General features: G+C 35.2%; 1 protein-coding gene across 1 annotated transcript in view; it reads left to right on the forward strand.

Annotated features, from left to right (window-relative positions):
- Positions 1-4,630: 4,630 nt before the first annotated feature.
- The window catches only part of MYEF2 (myelin expression factor 2), a 32,128-nt gene continuing 19,013 nt past the window's right edge, over positions 4,631-17,745 (forward strand). The window contains exons 1-8 of the mRNA XM_023751683.1: positions 4,631-4,833; positions 6,056-6,108; positions 7,328-7,335; positions 7,445-7,538; positions 12,809-13,000; positions 13,696-13,849; positions 14,376-14,425; positions 14,545-14,608. Of these exons, the coding sequence (XP_023607451.1) occupies positions 4,794-4,833; positions 6,056-6,108; positions 7,328-7,335; positions 7,445-7,538; positions 12,809-13,000; positions 13,696-13,849; positions 14,376-14,425; positions 14,545-14,608 (655 nt within the window). The 5' untranslated portion in view covers positions 4,631-4,793. The remainder of the gene's footprint in view (positions 4,834-6,055; positions 6,109-7,327; positions 7,336-7,444; positions 7,539-12,808; positions 13,001-13,695; positions 13,850-14,375; positions 14,426-14,544; positions 14,609-17,745) is intronic.

A 17,745-nucleotide genomic window follows, 5' to 3' on the forward strand; every position in this document is an offset into this window, starting at 1 on the left:
GGCCGCCGCGGGTCCCCGGGCAGCGCCGCGCGGGTTAAAGGCCCGCAGTTGGTGTTCATCACTAGGGAGTATCTAGGGATGACATCATCGACATGTCCTCCCGGCCCGGGCCTCGTGCTGAGCTCCGTGCATTCGGTTGCTCTGTTGTTTTTCAAAGTAAAGACGAATTTCTGAACGGATAGATAGCCAGGGGAAGTTGAATAATGCGCTGCGAGACCGAATCCTTTGTGTTACCCTAGAACTGGAAGAGGTCCTTTAAAAAGGGGGAGAAAAATGTGCCTTGCTCGCCCTTCCCGCTCCTCAAATGTGTGTCAATCCCTGCAGGCTATTTTTTTTTTTTTAAAAAAACAGTGTGTGATGGCAGGTTCTTAATTTGGTAAAATGGCATAGCAATATTTTCTTAATTGGAGGAAATGCACTACTTTTAAGATTACACCTGTCACTAGAGCCTCTAAAGGATGGAGTTGACGCGAATGCATCATAATTTCTAGTGACTATAAGGAAATGCTACCCCCCAGCACCACCCCGCCCCTTTGTTCTTGTTATAAGAGGGTATGTGAAGTCAGGCATTTATTTGTGTATGCCCAGCTCTTTAAACCTGAGGTTGAAACGATGATGTTTTTTAGTGAAAACGTTATTTTCCTTCTTCAGCGTAGAAAGCAGTGACCATATGCTCGTACTACAATAGACCAGGGACATGCCCTTTCTTCTGTTTTGTGTAAGACTGTTTGAAACTGTAGTAAATCGGGACCAGTCTGTTTGTTTAAGGGGTGACTGCACATAAGGTTGGTTAGGGCACTCTTGCTCTCAATTTGGCTTGAATAGGATGGGCAGTGTCTTTAGCCAGAATAAGAGGTGAAGGTATGAGCGAAGGAATGTGGGTGCACCTCAGTAACTGAGGAACCAAAAGTGACTGAAGCCCTTCCTTGCATGCCTGCCAAAACGTGGGCTTTCAGGGATTTGGCATCATAAATATGAATGCAAACCAGTGAAATGATACATTTAAAATGTGCTTTCTAAAAACATCTGAACATGGGTCTGCCACCCTTTTCTCTTGAACAAAAAGGATAGCCTTGGATTACAGAGAGAAGCCCTACTTTACTTGGATGTGAAAAGTTCTATATGTCATGGAACAAGATTCCAGTGTGTGTGGAGCCCTGCAATGTGTATGTTTCCACAACAGGTAAAGCTGGTATCTAAACTTCCATCAGATCCAAAAGTCTCTAATCCCTTTTAAATTCGGTTTAGTTACACAGGAGAGGAGAGAGGTGGAAAAAGAATCTCTTTAACTTCTAACTGGAAACAGAAAATGCAGGGTGAAGAAATGTAGTAAATCCAAATGCAGATCCTTTTCATATTGCTTATTATTCATCCCTCTGTTATCTTCTTTTCCAAGAAGTTGAGTGAAGATTTCAGTTTACTTTCTGGGGTTTCTTGTACTGTCTACTCTAGTCCATAAAAATATGTAATGGTCCAGCATGGGTGACCTACTCACACTGAGTAACTAGCAATCTAACAACCATTTTTTTGGACCCTTTGAACCAACAGGAGTAGTTAACACTCAATGCATAAACTTCAATTGGTTTCCATATATTTTTTAATGGTAAGAATTCATAGAGATGATAAAATTACCAAATATTATCTTAAAATATATATTGCTTAGAATTGAACACAGTGCCTCTTGTTATCAAGATTGAAATGACTTTTGCTGAGGTTAATCCATAGTCACAGGATGGAGACCACTATGTCTTCCTCATCTTTTATCCCCAAGGTATTATGATTAAAAAGACCCAGTAAATATTTATTTAAGAAATGTAGAAGTGAACTTTTATGATCATGAAACTCATACGGGGGATTTAGTGAGCATGTTCACAACTTTTGACAAGAATTTAAAGATGTTTTCCTAGGTGTAGTTGTCTTTTTCTTTGTGCCAAATAGTATCCTAGCTCTCTTTTTCTTAAGTGAATATCAGGAGGAAAAATAGTGTTGTTGTAACTCCTCGTTATTCAAGGTCGATTAAGTATGTGGATATTGAGAGTTATATTAGGGTACTAGTATAAAATATTAAGCATTGGAGAAGGGTGAAATAGTTGAAGTAGAATACAGTAGGTCCTCAGGTTTACGGCTCGAAGTAACGTGATTTTCGCTGTAGGTCAGACCCACCTACATAAGCACCTACGTCACTCACATGGAGCACATACACAGCAGTAATGAAGTGAAACAGTAAAAAAAATTTAAAAGAAAGATAACAATTCCTGACCTTTACCTGTGGTAAATAAATAATAAAAAACAAAGCACATATGTACATTCGTCGAAATGACGAACTTTTTTTTTTTTTTTATAAATGGGAGATGGCGACGTAACCACAAAATGATGTACATCGAGTCTGACGTAACCTGAGGACTGTCTAGTATTTTTAAAAATCATATTACGAGTAAAGAATGGAACTGGGCTTAATTTTGGATCTCATGCTATAGCTTTATGTTTTTAAAATCATATTAAAACTATGTTTTCTTGTTTGATGTTCATTATTGATTTTTTCAGAAATTTATGTTATTATTTGGGTAGGCATAAGTCAATCATAAGAGTAGATAACATTCTTGTGACTTAAAATAGTCATAGTCTGTACAACAATATGGTGATTACTAGAGCGAGAGGGGTTGGAGGGAGGAAGAAGAGGGTAAAGGAGGGATAAATGGTGATGGAAAGAGACTTACTTTGGATGGTGAATACATGATACAATATACAGATGATGTATTATAGAATTGTACACTTGAAACCTGTATAACTTAATTAACCAATATCACCCCAATAAATTCAATGAAAATTAAAAAGAAAAAGAATAGTCACAGTCAGTATTTCAAGTACATTAAGAGGAAGGTTTGTCTAAATGAATAGTTTGGGAATTATTACATGAACTTCTGGATATAGTGCCAGTATTTTCATATTATATAGCATTGTTTTCCGAAGAGATTGTACATATATTTTTACTATGTCTTCCATAATGTATTTAGGACATAGAAAGAGTTCAGAAATTGAGTAATTGTAGCTTAATTTCTTCATCAGACCATGCCTCTGGCTCTAAACTAATCTGCCTTCCATAGGTAGTCTTAATTATTCATGTAGATGAGCCGTTGCCATTTTTGGTATTTGCTAGAGTTGGACAGGTGAGATGATCCCTTCCAAGCTGTGCCATTTCTGATGAGGGAAGATGTTTGACAGTGAAGGTGTCCCTTTCAAGGTCTGAAAAAGTGGTAAAGCAAGTGTGGTCCTAATATCCACCATTTGACTGTAAGCTCATTTAAGAATTAACATTTACTGAGCACATGTTATGTGCAGTCACCAATGCTAGATGCTACTGATAACAACAGATAGTTTTTGTTTTTGTAGAGTTTTATAAATCACGTTTGGCTGTGTTTTTTCTTGCTCAGAAAAGTGGTGTGTGAAAAGTTCTATATGTCATGGAACAAGATTCTAGTGTGTGTGGAGCACTGCAATGTATATGTTTTCACAATTGCTTGGTTTAGAAGATAATTTAGACCCTGGATTATGAAGCCTGATTGGTTATTGGATTATCCAGAAAGTTTAAAAAAATTTAGATTCCTGGGTGCCATTCCCAGAGATTTTTATGAAAAATTGCTTTAAAGTCAAAGTTTTAGTTAATTTTAAATTCACTAGTGTAATTAGTGATTTAAAATAAATCTGTTATACCTGTAAAAAAAAGATTCCTTTTGAAAAGTAAACTGCATTTTAAAAATATATATTTAAATTTTTATCTATAGGGTTTACTTTAAGTGTATACTTATATCCAAAAAAGGTTGATGGATAGCATCACATAGTTGACTTGTGATTATAGTTTTATAAATTAAATAACTTTTCAGTTAGGGCCTCATTAAAAGGTAGTTTTATAAAATTCTGGTTGGTGTTATATTTAAGTACTGCTTCCTTCCTCCACTCCATCCCTCTATTACAGATAATACTAATAAAAATGACATGATTCTATAATGTGTCCAATCCTGGTTTATAGGTTAAAACTGAAAATGTTGAGCATGAAAATATTAGGATAAGTTACCAGTTTTCTATGTTGATCAAAACTGAAAATAGAAAAAATTTTGAGTCATATGGGAGTATATACATGTATAGATATGTAGATATACCTGTTTTTATAACTATATTTTTCATCAGTGGAGGAGAAAAGTTCTGGGAAGAAACTGTTAACCTTTGAGAGATGAAAATTTTCAAGGTATCATTTTGTAGAATAATTTTTTTAGAGTTCTGAATAAGGCCCAGAAAGTTAATTCTCCATTAAAGGTGGCAGTTTTACATACTGTAGGATAAAATCAAGCATCTCCCCCTCTAAAGTTCCAATAACATTTTATTATGCATTATGATGAGAAAAACTGGGTGACTTTTTGGATGCTGCAGCTATATAATATAGAAAAAAAGGATTGTGAAATGAGAAAATCCTTGCTTTGAGAGATGGCATTGGGTAATTTCAAAGCCAGCAGTCTGATTCTCCAGCTGCTTTGCTGAGATCTAACTTAGTGGATAGTATTGTGAAGTGAAGTGATAAATATTGAATATTTAATGTAGACTTCCATTTTGTTTTATTTTTAATTCATAGGGAGAATGATGAATCAGTGAAAGAAGAGAAATCTGAATTAAAGGAAAAATCTACAGGAAATAAGAAGACCCATAGATTTCATCCTTATTCAAAAGACAAGAATTCAGGCACTGGAGAGAAGAAGGGTCCAAATCGTAACAGAGTTTTCATTAGCAACATCCCATATGACATGAAATGGCAAGCTATTAAAGATCTCATGAGAGAAAAAGGTAAACATCTATGATAAACCCACTGTTGAATAATCACATTGAAGGGAGAGGGAACTAAGCAAACTTTTTTTTTATACCTCTGAGCCACACAGACTCAAATAATTGATTTTTGTTTATTTCTTGACACATGAATTAATCATTTCCTCTTCTTTCACTTGACACAATTTCATTACAAGATAGCATGGATAAATAAAGTTTTTTTCTTTTTGTTATTTTAGCAGGATAGTAGCGAGCCAGCATATGCATGCCACCAAGAATTTTGTTAAAGTGATTGCTTTGTTTAGTTGAAGTTTTTATAGATTTTTAAAAGGCTATTGCATTAGTTAAGCAATACATTTAGCTGTTAAAGTATGAATAATAAGGTCCGATAATTTTTTCCCAAAAGCTGCTTTGTTATTATCTTGGTGGAGTCTGGAATCTGGCTGTGGAATTCACTTTGTTTGCATTGTCATGAATGCGATGATGCTGTCTCTGCAGTTCAACTTAAAAATTGCGTTACTGCTGTTGCAGTTTTGTTTTCAGAATAACCTGAAAAACTACATTTTATATACATGGTTGGTTTTGGGGGAAAATAATTTTAATACTTGATCTTGTAAAAGTTAGTTTTGTTATCTCTTGAAAAATCGAGTTTCAACAGTCCTGCAAACTATGTACTTGGCTTTGAGGCTGATCTCTAATAAATTTAAAAAAAATTGCATTGGTGTATCTGTTGTAAGGTGACAACTATTTGATTGGTTTTATTCATTGACTTTATTTAGAAAGTGTGTGGCTTGCTGTGAAGCATGACTTGTAAATTTAGTTTGATGGCAAACATGATTGAAGACATTCAGGTAGGAAGTCACCTTAAAACAGCTGTTGTGTGTAGGCGACTAAAGTTATTTGAAAAGTGCTAATGTTGATGTTTTAATATGATAGGCTAAGGGACCATTTGTATGTATATGTGCATTTGTTCACCAACTATATCATGCTGGCCAAAATATGATCTGTAGTATGAATTAGGTTAATATGGTGGTTAGCTTTTTTAGAGAATGTGGATGATGTACATTTCTGAAAATTAGTTAAATTTACAGAGCCATTGACAGGAGGTATGTTGGTCTGGTTTTGATTGTTGGTGAATAATAGGTGCTTTTCTGTAGAGTTGTGCACAGGTGTGCAGTAAAGCAAGATACTGGTGTTTAAATGTATTGTTTCTTGGTATCTTCCTTTTGTATGTCTTATGTAGTTGGTGAGGTTACATACGTGGAGCTCTTTAAGGATGCGGAAGGAAAATCAAGGGTAAGTGCTGTGGGCAGTAATCTGCTTGAGGTTTAAAAGTTCCTCAGCAGTTTACTTTTTGTATAATACTTGTACCAGTTTTTTGGAAACTTAAGTTTCATTTTGTTTTACTTTATTATGCAAGATTTGAGGCTTTATATTAGTAAGTCTGACACTTATACAAATCAAGCTAGCTTCCTGGAAGGGATGGGTTTTGTAAATGCTCATAAAGGGCATTCACTTTTTTAATGCTCTAGGTAATGCTTCTTAGACAATAGATTTTAATATAGGATTTTTTTTGTTGTGTTTTGATGTCTTCAAGGATATTTTTAAAGTCACTGAATTGATAATATTCCCTAAAAGTCCTATGAGAGGCCTATAACTTAAAGGTGCTGATTTGGAATGTATGTTTGGAATTTATATTGAAAAAACCTAATTTGGTAGCCTACAGGACGACATAAGAGGCAGTGCTCTGACCAATTGGTATGAATGACATTGGTGATTAAATTGACATAGAAGGGACTGGGTGGTAGTCAGTTTTGATTTTTAGCAGCAAGAAAAGAATATGCTGAAGAAAGACTGGAAAGCTCTTAATAGTATTTAATTTTATTAGCAAAAAACAGTTGGGTGCATGAAACATAAAAACCTTGTCATTACATCCAGTGTCACTTTGAACAGTAATAATGACAAGGAATTATTTTAAAAAATGATACTACAAATTTGTTTCTTTAACATAGGTGACTTTTTTTTGCATTCTTGAGACTGGATGCTGTTAAATTGTATGCAGCCAGTTTGAGAACTGAGTTAAAAGTGAGATTAATATTTCCTATTTTGATTTTTATAAAATTGAAAACTATACATTTAAAACTATTTGTATACAATAAAGCTTTTAAAAATATTTGTAACTATGTAAGGTCAGGTATATTGGAGTCTTCAATTATTTCTTTGAATTACTTTTGATTGAATTTGTGCAATTACATTATATTAGTTTAAAAGTAAAGAAGAGTCATCTGAAATGTGCTTCAAGCTTATTACACTAGATCCTACTATCTTAAATAGGTATATTTAAAATTATAGAAAAATTGTGGTCACTGCCTTTTATGTTCTGGAGGTATAAAAGAAAAAAATGACTATTAACTGATTGCTTTTAATGATTTACATGTTAGACTCTACCATTAACTTCGTCTACTGATAAAACTTTTTCTCTTTTGCATATATTGACAAATCTACCTGGATATAGGGTTGTGGGTAAGAATTTTTTTTTTAAGTATCTTAAGTCAAATTTAAACTTCTGATTGTAAAAAAAAAAATAACCTTAGTACATAAAAATTTCCTCCCAATTTTTTTCTCAATTAAGTGTGGTTGAATTTAAAGATGAAGAATTTGTAAAGAAAGCACTAGAAACGATGAACAAATATGATCTTAGCGGAAGACCCCTGAATATTAAAGAGGTAAGAATTCTTATATTTGGAATAATTTAAACATTTGAATATAATGTTTGGATTTTTATCTGAGTACTTTTTTTTAGCATAGATGCTCATTATCTATTGGTGATAATTTTGCTTGTACATGATTTTCTATTTGACTTTAAGCAGTTATCCTAATAAAAGAGTAATATGCAAATTAACCATCACTCCATCACTCCATCACAAAGATGGCGGCGGCCACGAAGCTGGAGTGAGCAGGAGGCTTGAGTTGCCCCGGTGATGGAGGAAGCCAAGCTTCCCACCAGCCCTGCCAGCCCTGAGCTCCGCTCAAGGCTACAAAGTTTCAATTATAGAAGATAAATAAATCCCAGATACCTGCTTCCAGCCCGCGGGCGTGGCCAACCTAAAACGGCCATCAGCCCCTCAACCAGGCTGGCCAGGCACCCCAGTAGGGACCCTCACCCTGAAGGGGCTGTGGCCAGCCTACAAACAGCCCTCAGCCCCTCACCCAGGCTGGCCACACTCCCATGGGGTGAGGTTCCCCACTGGGGGGTTGACCAGCCTGCAAACAGCCATCAGCCCCTCACCCAGGCTGGCGGGGCACCCCAGTGGGGACACCCACTCTGAAGGGGGTGTGACCAGCCTGCAAAAAGCCATCAGCCCCTCACCCAGGCTGGCCAGACACCCCAGTAGGGACCCCGACCCCGAAGCGGGTGTGGTCAGCCTGAAAACAGCCATTAGCCCCTCACCCAGGCTGGCCAGGCACCCCAGTGGGGACTCCCACCCTGAAGGGGGTGTGGCCAGCTTGAAAACGGCCCTCAGCCCCTTACCCAGGCTAGCCAGGCACCCCAGCAGGACCGCCACCCTGATCCGGGACCCCCCTCAGGGCAAACCAGCCATCCCCACCCATGCACCAGGCCTCTATCCTATATAATAAAAGGGTCATATGCAAATTGACCCTAACAGCAAAACGACTGGGAATGACTGGTCACTGTGACACACACTGACCACCAGGGGACAGATGCTCAATGCAGGAGCTGCCCCCTGGTGGTCAGTGCGCTCCCACAGGGGAAGCTCTGCTCAGCCACAAGCCAGGCTGAAGGCTGCCAGCACAGCGGTGGTGGCGGGAGCCTCTCCCACCTCCTCAGCAGCGCTAAGGAAGTCCAACTGCAGCTTAGGCCTGATCCCCGCTGGCAAGTGGACATCCCCCGAGGGCTCCTGGGCTGCCAGAGGGATGTCTGACTGCCAGCTTAGGCTCGATCCCCCGGGGAGGACATCCAAGGGGTTCCAGACTGCGAGTGGGCATAGGCCGGGCTGAGGGACCCCCCCCAAGTGCACAGATTTTTGTGCACCGGGCCTGTAGTCCTATATATTTGATTTGCTCCAAATTATTATAAGCAGAGGTACACGATTTAAATAAATTTAAGAGCCCAAACTGTGGCCAGTGTGGCTCGGTTCGGCATTGTCCTGTGTACCAGGAGGTAGCCGGTTTTATTCTCAGTCAAGGCCACATGCTCCAGTTACGGGCTTCATCCTCGGTAGGGGGTGTGCAGGAGGCAGTCGATTGATGTTGCACTTTCACATTGATGTTTCTCTCTCTCCTTCTCTCTAAAAAATAAATAAACTATTCTTTAAAAAAATTTATAGATGACATACTTTAGGTGCTGATTTTATTTGATGTATACATTTTCAATTTTTAGATTGTGTTTAACTTGAGAAATATAGTAGATTTTCTTGTAGTTGGTAATCAAAGTTTGCTTAATAAGGCAAACACCTTATGGATTTGAATAAAATTGATATTCACTTTTAACAAAATTAACATGAAATTATACCAGATTAAATTTTTTTTTAAGTTATGTCTGTTAGTGAAATTTATAACTGGAACATGGAACCCCCTAATATGGAGATGTTCCCTTTGTGTGGAATTGTTGCAATATAAATACATCGATAAAAGAACGATCGGAAAATATATTAAAAAACTATTTATAGTTAGCTATAATTGACTTTAGAAATAATTAGCTTGAATAGCAGTCATTTTCTTGTCTTCCTTTAGTTCATATTGTTAATCATATCTGAATAATTTGATCACAGACCAGATCAGATATATATATATATATCTTTGTTAATATCTGTATTAAAAAAGGATAGAGGATATAACTTTGAGATCCTGAAGAGTCTCCAGTAGCACGGATGTTAATCATTGGTAATAGAGCAGTACTATCAGTCACAATTTAACTTAGTATAGTAGTGATTTGAGTCCCAGCTCTATCACCTTTCAGCTGTGTGAGTAGACATGTTACTTATTCTCTAAACCTTAGTAATTACAATAGTTCTACAGATAATACGTACCTAATAGGGGTTTTATGAGGATTAAATGAGATACATGGTAAACCTCTGTATTTCTTTATTTTCTTATCTCTAAATGGGAATAATACTAAAACCTATTGATAGTGTTATAAGGAATCAAAGAGTTGATATATGAATATAGCATTTAATAAATGTTAGCATAGTGCTCAAAATATTGTAACTACATAATATATATTAGCTGTAATAATAATTACTATTGTCCTTATTCCTGTCCAAGGTGGGGATGTTATTGGTCATTATTCTCTTATTTCTGAGTATGAGTTGATAATGCAGTAGTTCCATTCTTCCTGATCAGCAAGGGATACATTCCAAGACACCTGGTGGATATCTGAAACCACGGAGAGTACTGAACCCTAAATATACTAAGTTTTTGTGTTTTTTTGTTTTTTTTACCCATACATACCTTTCACTTAAAGGAAGCTCTGTACAACTTCCCTTTGGCATATTTGAATTGCCAGCATCACTACTCTTGCACTTTGGGGCCATGGTTAAGTAAAATAAGGGTCACTTGAACACAAATTCTGTGATACCATGATAGTTGATCTGATAACTGAGGTGCTACTAAGTGACTAAAGGGTGGGTAGTGTGTACAGTGTGGAAGATGTTGGACAAAGGTCTGATTCATGTCCCAGGCTGGATAGTGTGAAACAGCACAAGATTTCATCACACTACTCAGGACAGTACACAATTTAAAACTTATGAATTGTTTATTTCTGAATTTTCCATTTAATATATTCTGATTGTGTTGACTGTGGGTAACTGAAGCCAAGGAAAGCAGGACTGTGGATAATCAGTGCCTGTTATAGCTTAAAATGAAAGGCCATGCTACCAACATATACAGGTATCCCAAAGCCCCTTTATTCAAGTTTGCTTCTGAATTCCTCTAATCCTGTTTGAACCTGGGTTATTTTTTTCTCTAACTGGGAAGACAAGTATTCTAGATTTTTAGTGTCTTTAATTTTAATTGGAAACAAAGTTTATTGGATGCTAAAGACCAGGTCCATATAGTTTGTCTTCTTTTAAGTTGTAGCAAATTGTAGATCCTCAATAATATTTCAGAGACCCTAAAATAGAGTTATGTGATCCATGCCGATAAAGCATACTTCCATTTTAAACCTTTCTAAGAGGAATTAATGGTATAGTTTGGCCTAAGTAAATGATGAGATGTTCTTTATTCAGTTAACTTTTTGGATTAATATCACTAAAGGTCCCGTTTCTGGGAATAACTGATTTTCCAATGGGTGGTTGGGTCAGTGCTGAGACCTACTAGTGAGAGTTTAAGGCAGTGATGGCGAACCTTTTGAGCTCGGTGTGTCAGCATTTTGAAAAACCCTAACTTAACTCTGGTGCTGTGTCACATATAGAAGTTTTTTGATATTTGCAACCATAGTAAAACAAAGATTTATATTTTTGATATTTATTTTATATATTTAAGTGCCATTTAATAAAGAAAAATCAACCAAACACGCGTGTCATAGGTTCGCCATCACTGGTAAGGAAAAGTTTATTTCTAGGATTCATTGACAGGTATTAGAATTTCACTTCATGTAATTCACTGGGTGTTTGTAACAGTTGTAAACTTACTATTGGCTTTCTTTTAGCAATAGCAGGCAGTAACTAGCATGCTGACATCCAAGGGAAAAGGAGGAATAAAAACTATGTTATATACAATTTGTATTATATAAATTGTATTGTATATATGTTTTATATATGTGTATATGTTTATATATGTTATGTATATAAAACACAAATCAAAACCTAGTAATATATTTTATTAATGTTAAGATAAGAACAAACAACCTATCTTAATAGTTCATGAAGCATTTATTCTACTGTGTTCTCCTTCATAGGTAACCACAATCTTAAATTTTGTGTTTGTGCAAGATTTTGAAACCTTAGACCTGAAACATTTATTATTTTATAGCATTCTCTAAAAACACTTATTTCTTTACTTCTGTATTTCTTTTTATTCTTCATGGTGAAACAATATATTGGAAGCCAGAATACATTTATTCTTGCATTCACTTTTTCACCTTCTATTCTCACAGCCTTCCTAGAGAATTTATTACCTAGGGAATGTATTAAAGTCACCAAACTTTCTTTTTATTAGTATTCCCAGACAGGCCAGCAGAGTAGAGTTGATGCTTACGTATATCGTAATCATTTGGTATTGCAGATGCAGTAGCCTATTATTGTGTTTATGTGCTTTTTGGTTTTTTTATTTTTTGCATTTCATCTAGTGAGATGAGTGAGAAGTATGTTTGAACTTTTCTTTGATTTAAAGGTAGAATATTTCTCTTATAAAGTTAATTAAGTAAAAAAACCCCATTGTTTGCTATCATTCTTCATTGGGACACTTAGCCTTTCTTTATTCCTCCTCCCCCATCTTACATCATAATCATGTTGAGGAGGGAAAGAGGTTGGAAGGTGGATAATTATATTTTGCTTGTTCAGGAGTAAAATTTGCACATTGTCATAATTCCCCTCTACCCCAATATTACTGGGTTTTATAATATTTTGTTCTGCTATTATAAAAGCTTTGAGTTAGTCTCAGTTTGTCTGCATTGGTCATGTAGTGGTAACAATTCACTATTAGTGAATTTGGGAAAGAAAAGAGTTTGAGTTATGTGTATGTGTGCTATATTTTTACACTAGTACAGGGCAAAATTAAACTAATTTCAAGTTCTTAAGTGACTTTAGTGATTGGAAAGAGGTATTTAATTTACATTCCTGGAGACTGTAATCCTTTATCTGTCCATAGGTTTTTATGGGACTGAATTTTCTGGATGAGAAAAAAAGCTCACTCTTTAAGAGGGCCAGTAATTTAACCCGGATGGGATAGCTACTGTAGAATTTGAAGTTGTTGTTTTAATTGTGTAGACTTTCTGATGTATCTAGTGGCATTTAACATTCAATGTGTGTTATAGGATCCTGATGGAGAAAATGCTCGTAGGGCATTGCAACGAACAGGAGGATCATTTCCAGGAGGACATGTACCCGATGTGGGATCGGGGTTGATGAATTTACCACCTTCCATTCTGAATAATCCAAACATTCCTCCTGAGGTTATCAGTAATTTGCAGGCTGGTAGACTTGGTTCCACAATTTTTGTTGCTAATGTAAGTTTAAGCTTTAGTCTAAAATGTTGTCATTCAGATATAGTTCTAATTATGAGATTATTTATTTAGATAAATGGGTTATAGCTTTATAGAACATTTTATTTTTAACTAAAGTAAGCCAAACATAATTATTGTAAGCGGAAACCTAATTTAATTATATATATTAATTATATAGAGTGTATATAAAATAATTTTTTAAAAAGAACTGTGGAATTTATAAACACTTAGCAGTTCTTAGAATTTATAAACACTTAGCAGTTCTTTTATTTTATGTGACTTTTGTTCATATTGGTAAATGGATTTCCTTAGCTTTAATATTTGATGTCTGTGAATGTGCATGTTGTAGTTGGTTTGTCATTTGTTCTAAGCTTTTGAAAGTCAGTGATCAACAATACTTTCCAAAATATGAATTTCTTTCAGTAAAAATAGGTGTGCAAATTTCAAATGTACAAAGCAGGATCGAGTAGGTGAGAGACTGTTTTTGGAATTAAAAAAAATTAAGGATAAGGAACAACATAGATGTAGCTTAACTAATTTTAAACAACTTAAGATCTTTTTATTTGAATATTATTGATATACTGCTTAACAAGAATTATAGTTCTTTATAGTTTTGAGAGTTTAGAAAAGATTTGTTTATTATTTATAAATCGGGAGGGGTTTATTAGGTACATAACTTTATATAATTTTATATTAAGCTTGACTTCAAAGTTGGTTGGAAGAAGCTAAAGGAAGTGTTCAGCATAGCTGGAACTGTAAAGCGGGCAGATATTAAAGAAGACAAAGATGGCAAGAGCAGAGGAATGGGCACAGTCACTTTTGAACAAGCAATTGAAGCAGTTCAAGCAATTTGTATCCTAATTTACACTTTAGGATTATTTAATAAGGTTGAAGAAGCTTAATACCATTTTTTGGGAGTCCTGGAATTTAAGGTTTCCTGCTTTAGAAATATGTGTTAGACTTTAGTCTCCAGTACGTAAAACCTTTTCTATGTCCAAGTACTAAAGTCACTCTTAAAACTTGAATTACCTATATTGTCCAGGCCTGGTATGAACCTTTTTCTATTTTTTCTTCCTGCCACAATTAATTGTATATATACATGCTCTTGACAGTTATGCAATCTATTGTAAATTAATACAATTGCTTTAAATGAAGCCTTGTTAATTTTCATTTTTCAATGATTGAATGAAAAGATTACATTTTATATATAAAATCAAACTGTAAAACAAAGAATTGAAGTTTTTGAATATATGGAAGTGTCTAATACAAATGAGTAAAATATTAAAGATAGTCTGACTCAATAGAATTATTAAAAATGTTTGTATTCAAGTATAATTTTATAGTTGTCTTAACTGGCTTTCCTTGACTGAACCAACAGCTATGTTCAATGGGCAGTTTTTGTTTGATAGACCTATGCATGTGAAAATGGTGAGTTCCTATATATCACTTCATCTCTCCAAACTTTTCAAATCTTTTATCTGCTGTCCTCTACATTTCAGATCATTTTCGTTATATAGTAACCTTATAATCAATTTTTTTGCAAATAGGATGACAAGTCTGTCCCTCATGAAGACTATCGTTCACATGACAGTAAAACACCACAATTACCACGTGAGTAAAAGCCATTAAAAACAATACAAACTATTGTTTTTCAATTTCATTATGTGCTAAGCAGAAGAGTTTTGGTTTTTTTTTTTCATTCCAGATTGCCCAAGGTTTGGAATTAGTTTAGAATTATGGAGATAGTTTGGCATGATTGATTAGGAAGACTGAGAAGATAAATATTTGCCATTTTTTTCTCTTTTTGGTAGCTTTTCCTCATTGTAAAAATACAATATATATACTAAAAAATTTGGTTAGTTTATATACATGAGGGGGAAAAAAACCTCTTTGTAATTTTACCACCCACAAGCAACCTCCATTATAACATTTTTTGGTATTTTTTTCCAGTCTTTCCTTCTATGTATATTTTTTACATAGTTGAGAATTACCATGTAATAATTTTGTATTTTTTTGTTCAACATAAAGTATAAGTATTATTCCATGTTGAAAATTCTTTCCAAATACTTTTATCAGATGTATAATATTCTATTATATGGATGTTCCATAACTATTTCACTGTTTTGTATATTTAGGTGTTCTAACTTTTTTCCCTAAATAGAGTAATTCACGCACTTTTGTCTACAAATATTTGGTATGTTTTTGGTTATTTCCTTAAGATAAATATCCTGAAGTAGATTTACAGGTTCTCAAAGTGTACTCATTGATCAGTATTATCAAAATGTTTTCCAAAGGATTATAAAACCACAATGTAGTGTACTTAACACATGTGTCTCAATAGAGCATCTGTAAAATGAGGATGATAATAGTACCTACTAAATGGGATTGGCATGAGTATTGCATAAGTTAATCCTATATAATAAAGAGGTAATATGCAAATTGACCATCACACCCTCGCACAAGATGGCCGCCCCATGTGGGCACAAGATGGCTGGCAAGGAAGGGCAGTTGGGGCGACTGGGCCGGCAGGGGAGGGCATTTGGGGGCAATCAAGCCAGCAGGGGAGTGCACTTGGGGGTGACCAGGCCGGCAGGGGAGGGCGGTTAGGAGTGACGGGGCCAGCAGGGGAGGGCAGTTGGCAGGGACCAGGCCTCAGGGGAGGGCGGTTAGGGGCAACCAGGCTGGCAGGGGAGGGTAGTTGGGGGCAACCAGGCCAGCAGGGGAGGGCAGTTGGGGGCAATCGGGCCTGCAGGAGAGCAGTTAGGCGTCTATCAGGCTGGCAGGGGTGTGGTTAGGGGGTGATCAGGCTGGCAGGCAGGCAGGCGAGTGGTTGGGAGCCAGCAGTCCCGGATTATGAGAGGGATGTCCCAGATTGGAAACCCCCCAGTGCACGAATTTCATGCACCGGGCCTCTAGTATATATATAAAGCACTTAACACAGTTGTCAGATAATATGAGCATTCAATAAATACTACCTCTTGAACTGTCTGTACCTTCTTTGGTTATTATTAAAATTTTTAATGAAATATTTTAAATATGCAAACAAACTTAAAATTACTCAATGTACTAGTTCTGTCGCAGATCATATTTGTTTTAGATGATTTTTTAAAAATAAAATTTTATAGATAAAGTTGAGATTTCTCTACTCCCCTGCTCACCTCCCACCAGATAAATAACTTAAGGAAACAACTTATTATGAATAGTGTTTATCTTTTAGGTTTTAATAATTTGACTACATGTTTATACATCATAAATTTTATATGGATTTATTTTGCTGGATTTAAAATTTGGTGTGTGTGACATCGTATCATATATATTTTTCTGCAACTTGCTGTTTTTAGTTTAACATCATTTCTTTGATATTCAGTTACATGTTGATACATGTAGCTCTAGTTCATTCATTTTAACTGCTAATATCACATTTTATATATTTTTCTGTTTTTTAGTTATTCTAATTTTTATTATTAGAAATAATACTAAGTTGGGAAGTGTGTGTTCTTTTTCTAATAGAATGGTTGCTCAATGTTTGCTAGAAATTACGAGTAAAACAGTCTGGTCTTGGCGTATTGTTTTGGGGAAGATTTTTAACTACTGACTGTTCATATTTTCTATTGCTTCTTGAGTCACTTTTGGTTATTTCTATTTTTTTAAAGAATTTTACCATTTTTATCCATTTAAAGATTTATTGGCATAAAATTGTCTCTTTCAAAATGTTGCCATATCTATAGTTCTATCTTTTAAGTTTCAAAAGTTTGCAATTTCTCTCTCTCTCTTTTTTTTTTTTGGTCAGAGATTTGTCACTTTCATTAGTGCTTTCAAAGAGGCATTGTGTTCTGTATCTTAATTTCTGCTTTAAGCTTTAGTATTTTCTTCTATTTCTTTGGGTTTAGTCACTTGTTTTTGTCCTAACTCCTTAAGTTGAATATTTCACTAATTTGCATCTTCTATTTTCTAGTATTAGTAGTTATGACTATAAATTTAGCCACTATACACAATTTTTTTTCTGGAGTATTTTTATTGTGATTTAATTTTTATTAAATTACCATTAGAATTTCTTCTTGTTTTCTAACTTAACTGTGACCAGAGTAGATGGTCTATATCATTGTGATTCTTTAGAATTAATTTGGACTTTGCATTTTGGCCTAATATATGGCACATTTTATTTTATTATTTTTTTTTTAAATTTATTTATTTATTTATTTATTTTATTTTTTTTATTATTTTTTTTTTAAATATATTTTATTGATTTTTTACAGAGAGGAAGGGAGAGAGATAGAGAGTTAGAAACATCGATGAGAGAGAAACATCGACCAGCTGCCTCCTGCACATCTCCCACTGGGGATGTGCCCGCAACCCAGGTACATGCCCTTGACCGGAATCGAACCTGGGACCTTTCAGTCCGCAGGCCGACGCTCTATCCACTGAGCCAAACCGGTTTCGGCAATATATATGGCACATTTTAATAAATTTTCTAGGTATGCTTAGTGTATGTAGTATTCTGTATATGTCCAGTAAATCAAGTTTTTAAGTCATTTAAATGGTCTTATATCTATCCTAATAATTTTTTTTTTTGCTTGTGCTGTCAATTACTGAGATATATATATAGTAAAATCTCCCACCAGAGTGGTGGATTTGCCTATTTTTTTTGTTTTTACTTTAAATATTTTAAAGCTTAGTAAGTGCTTCCAAGTTTAGAAAATATATTTTTTCCCAATGAATCAAACTTTTTTCATTATAGAGTGATTTTA

Source organism: Myotis lucifugus, unplaced genomic scaffold, assembly GCF_000147115.1.
Source record: "Myotis lucifugus unplaced genomic scaffold, Myoluc2.0 scaffold_23, whole genome shotgun sequence".
Classification (NCBI taxonomy): Eukaryota; Metazoa; Chordata; class Mammalia; order Chiroptera; family Vespertilionidae; genus Myotis; species Myotis lucifugus.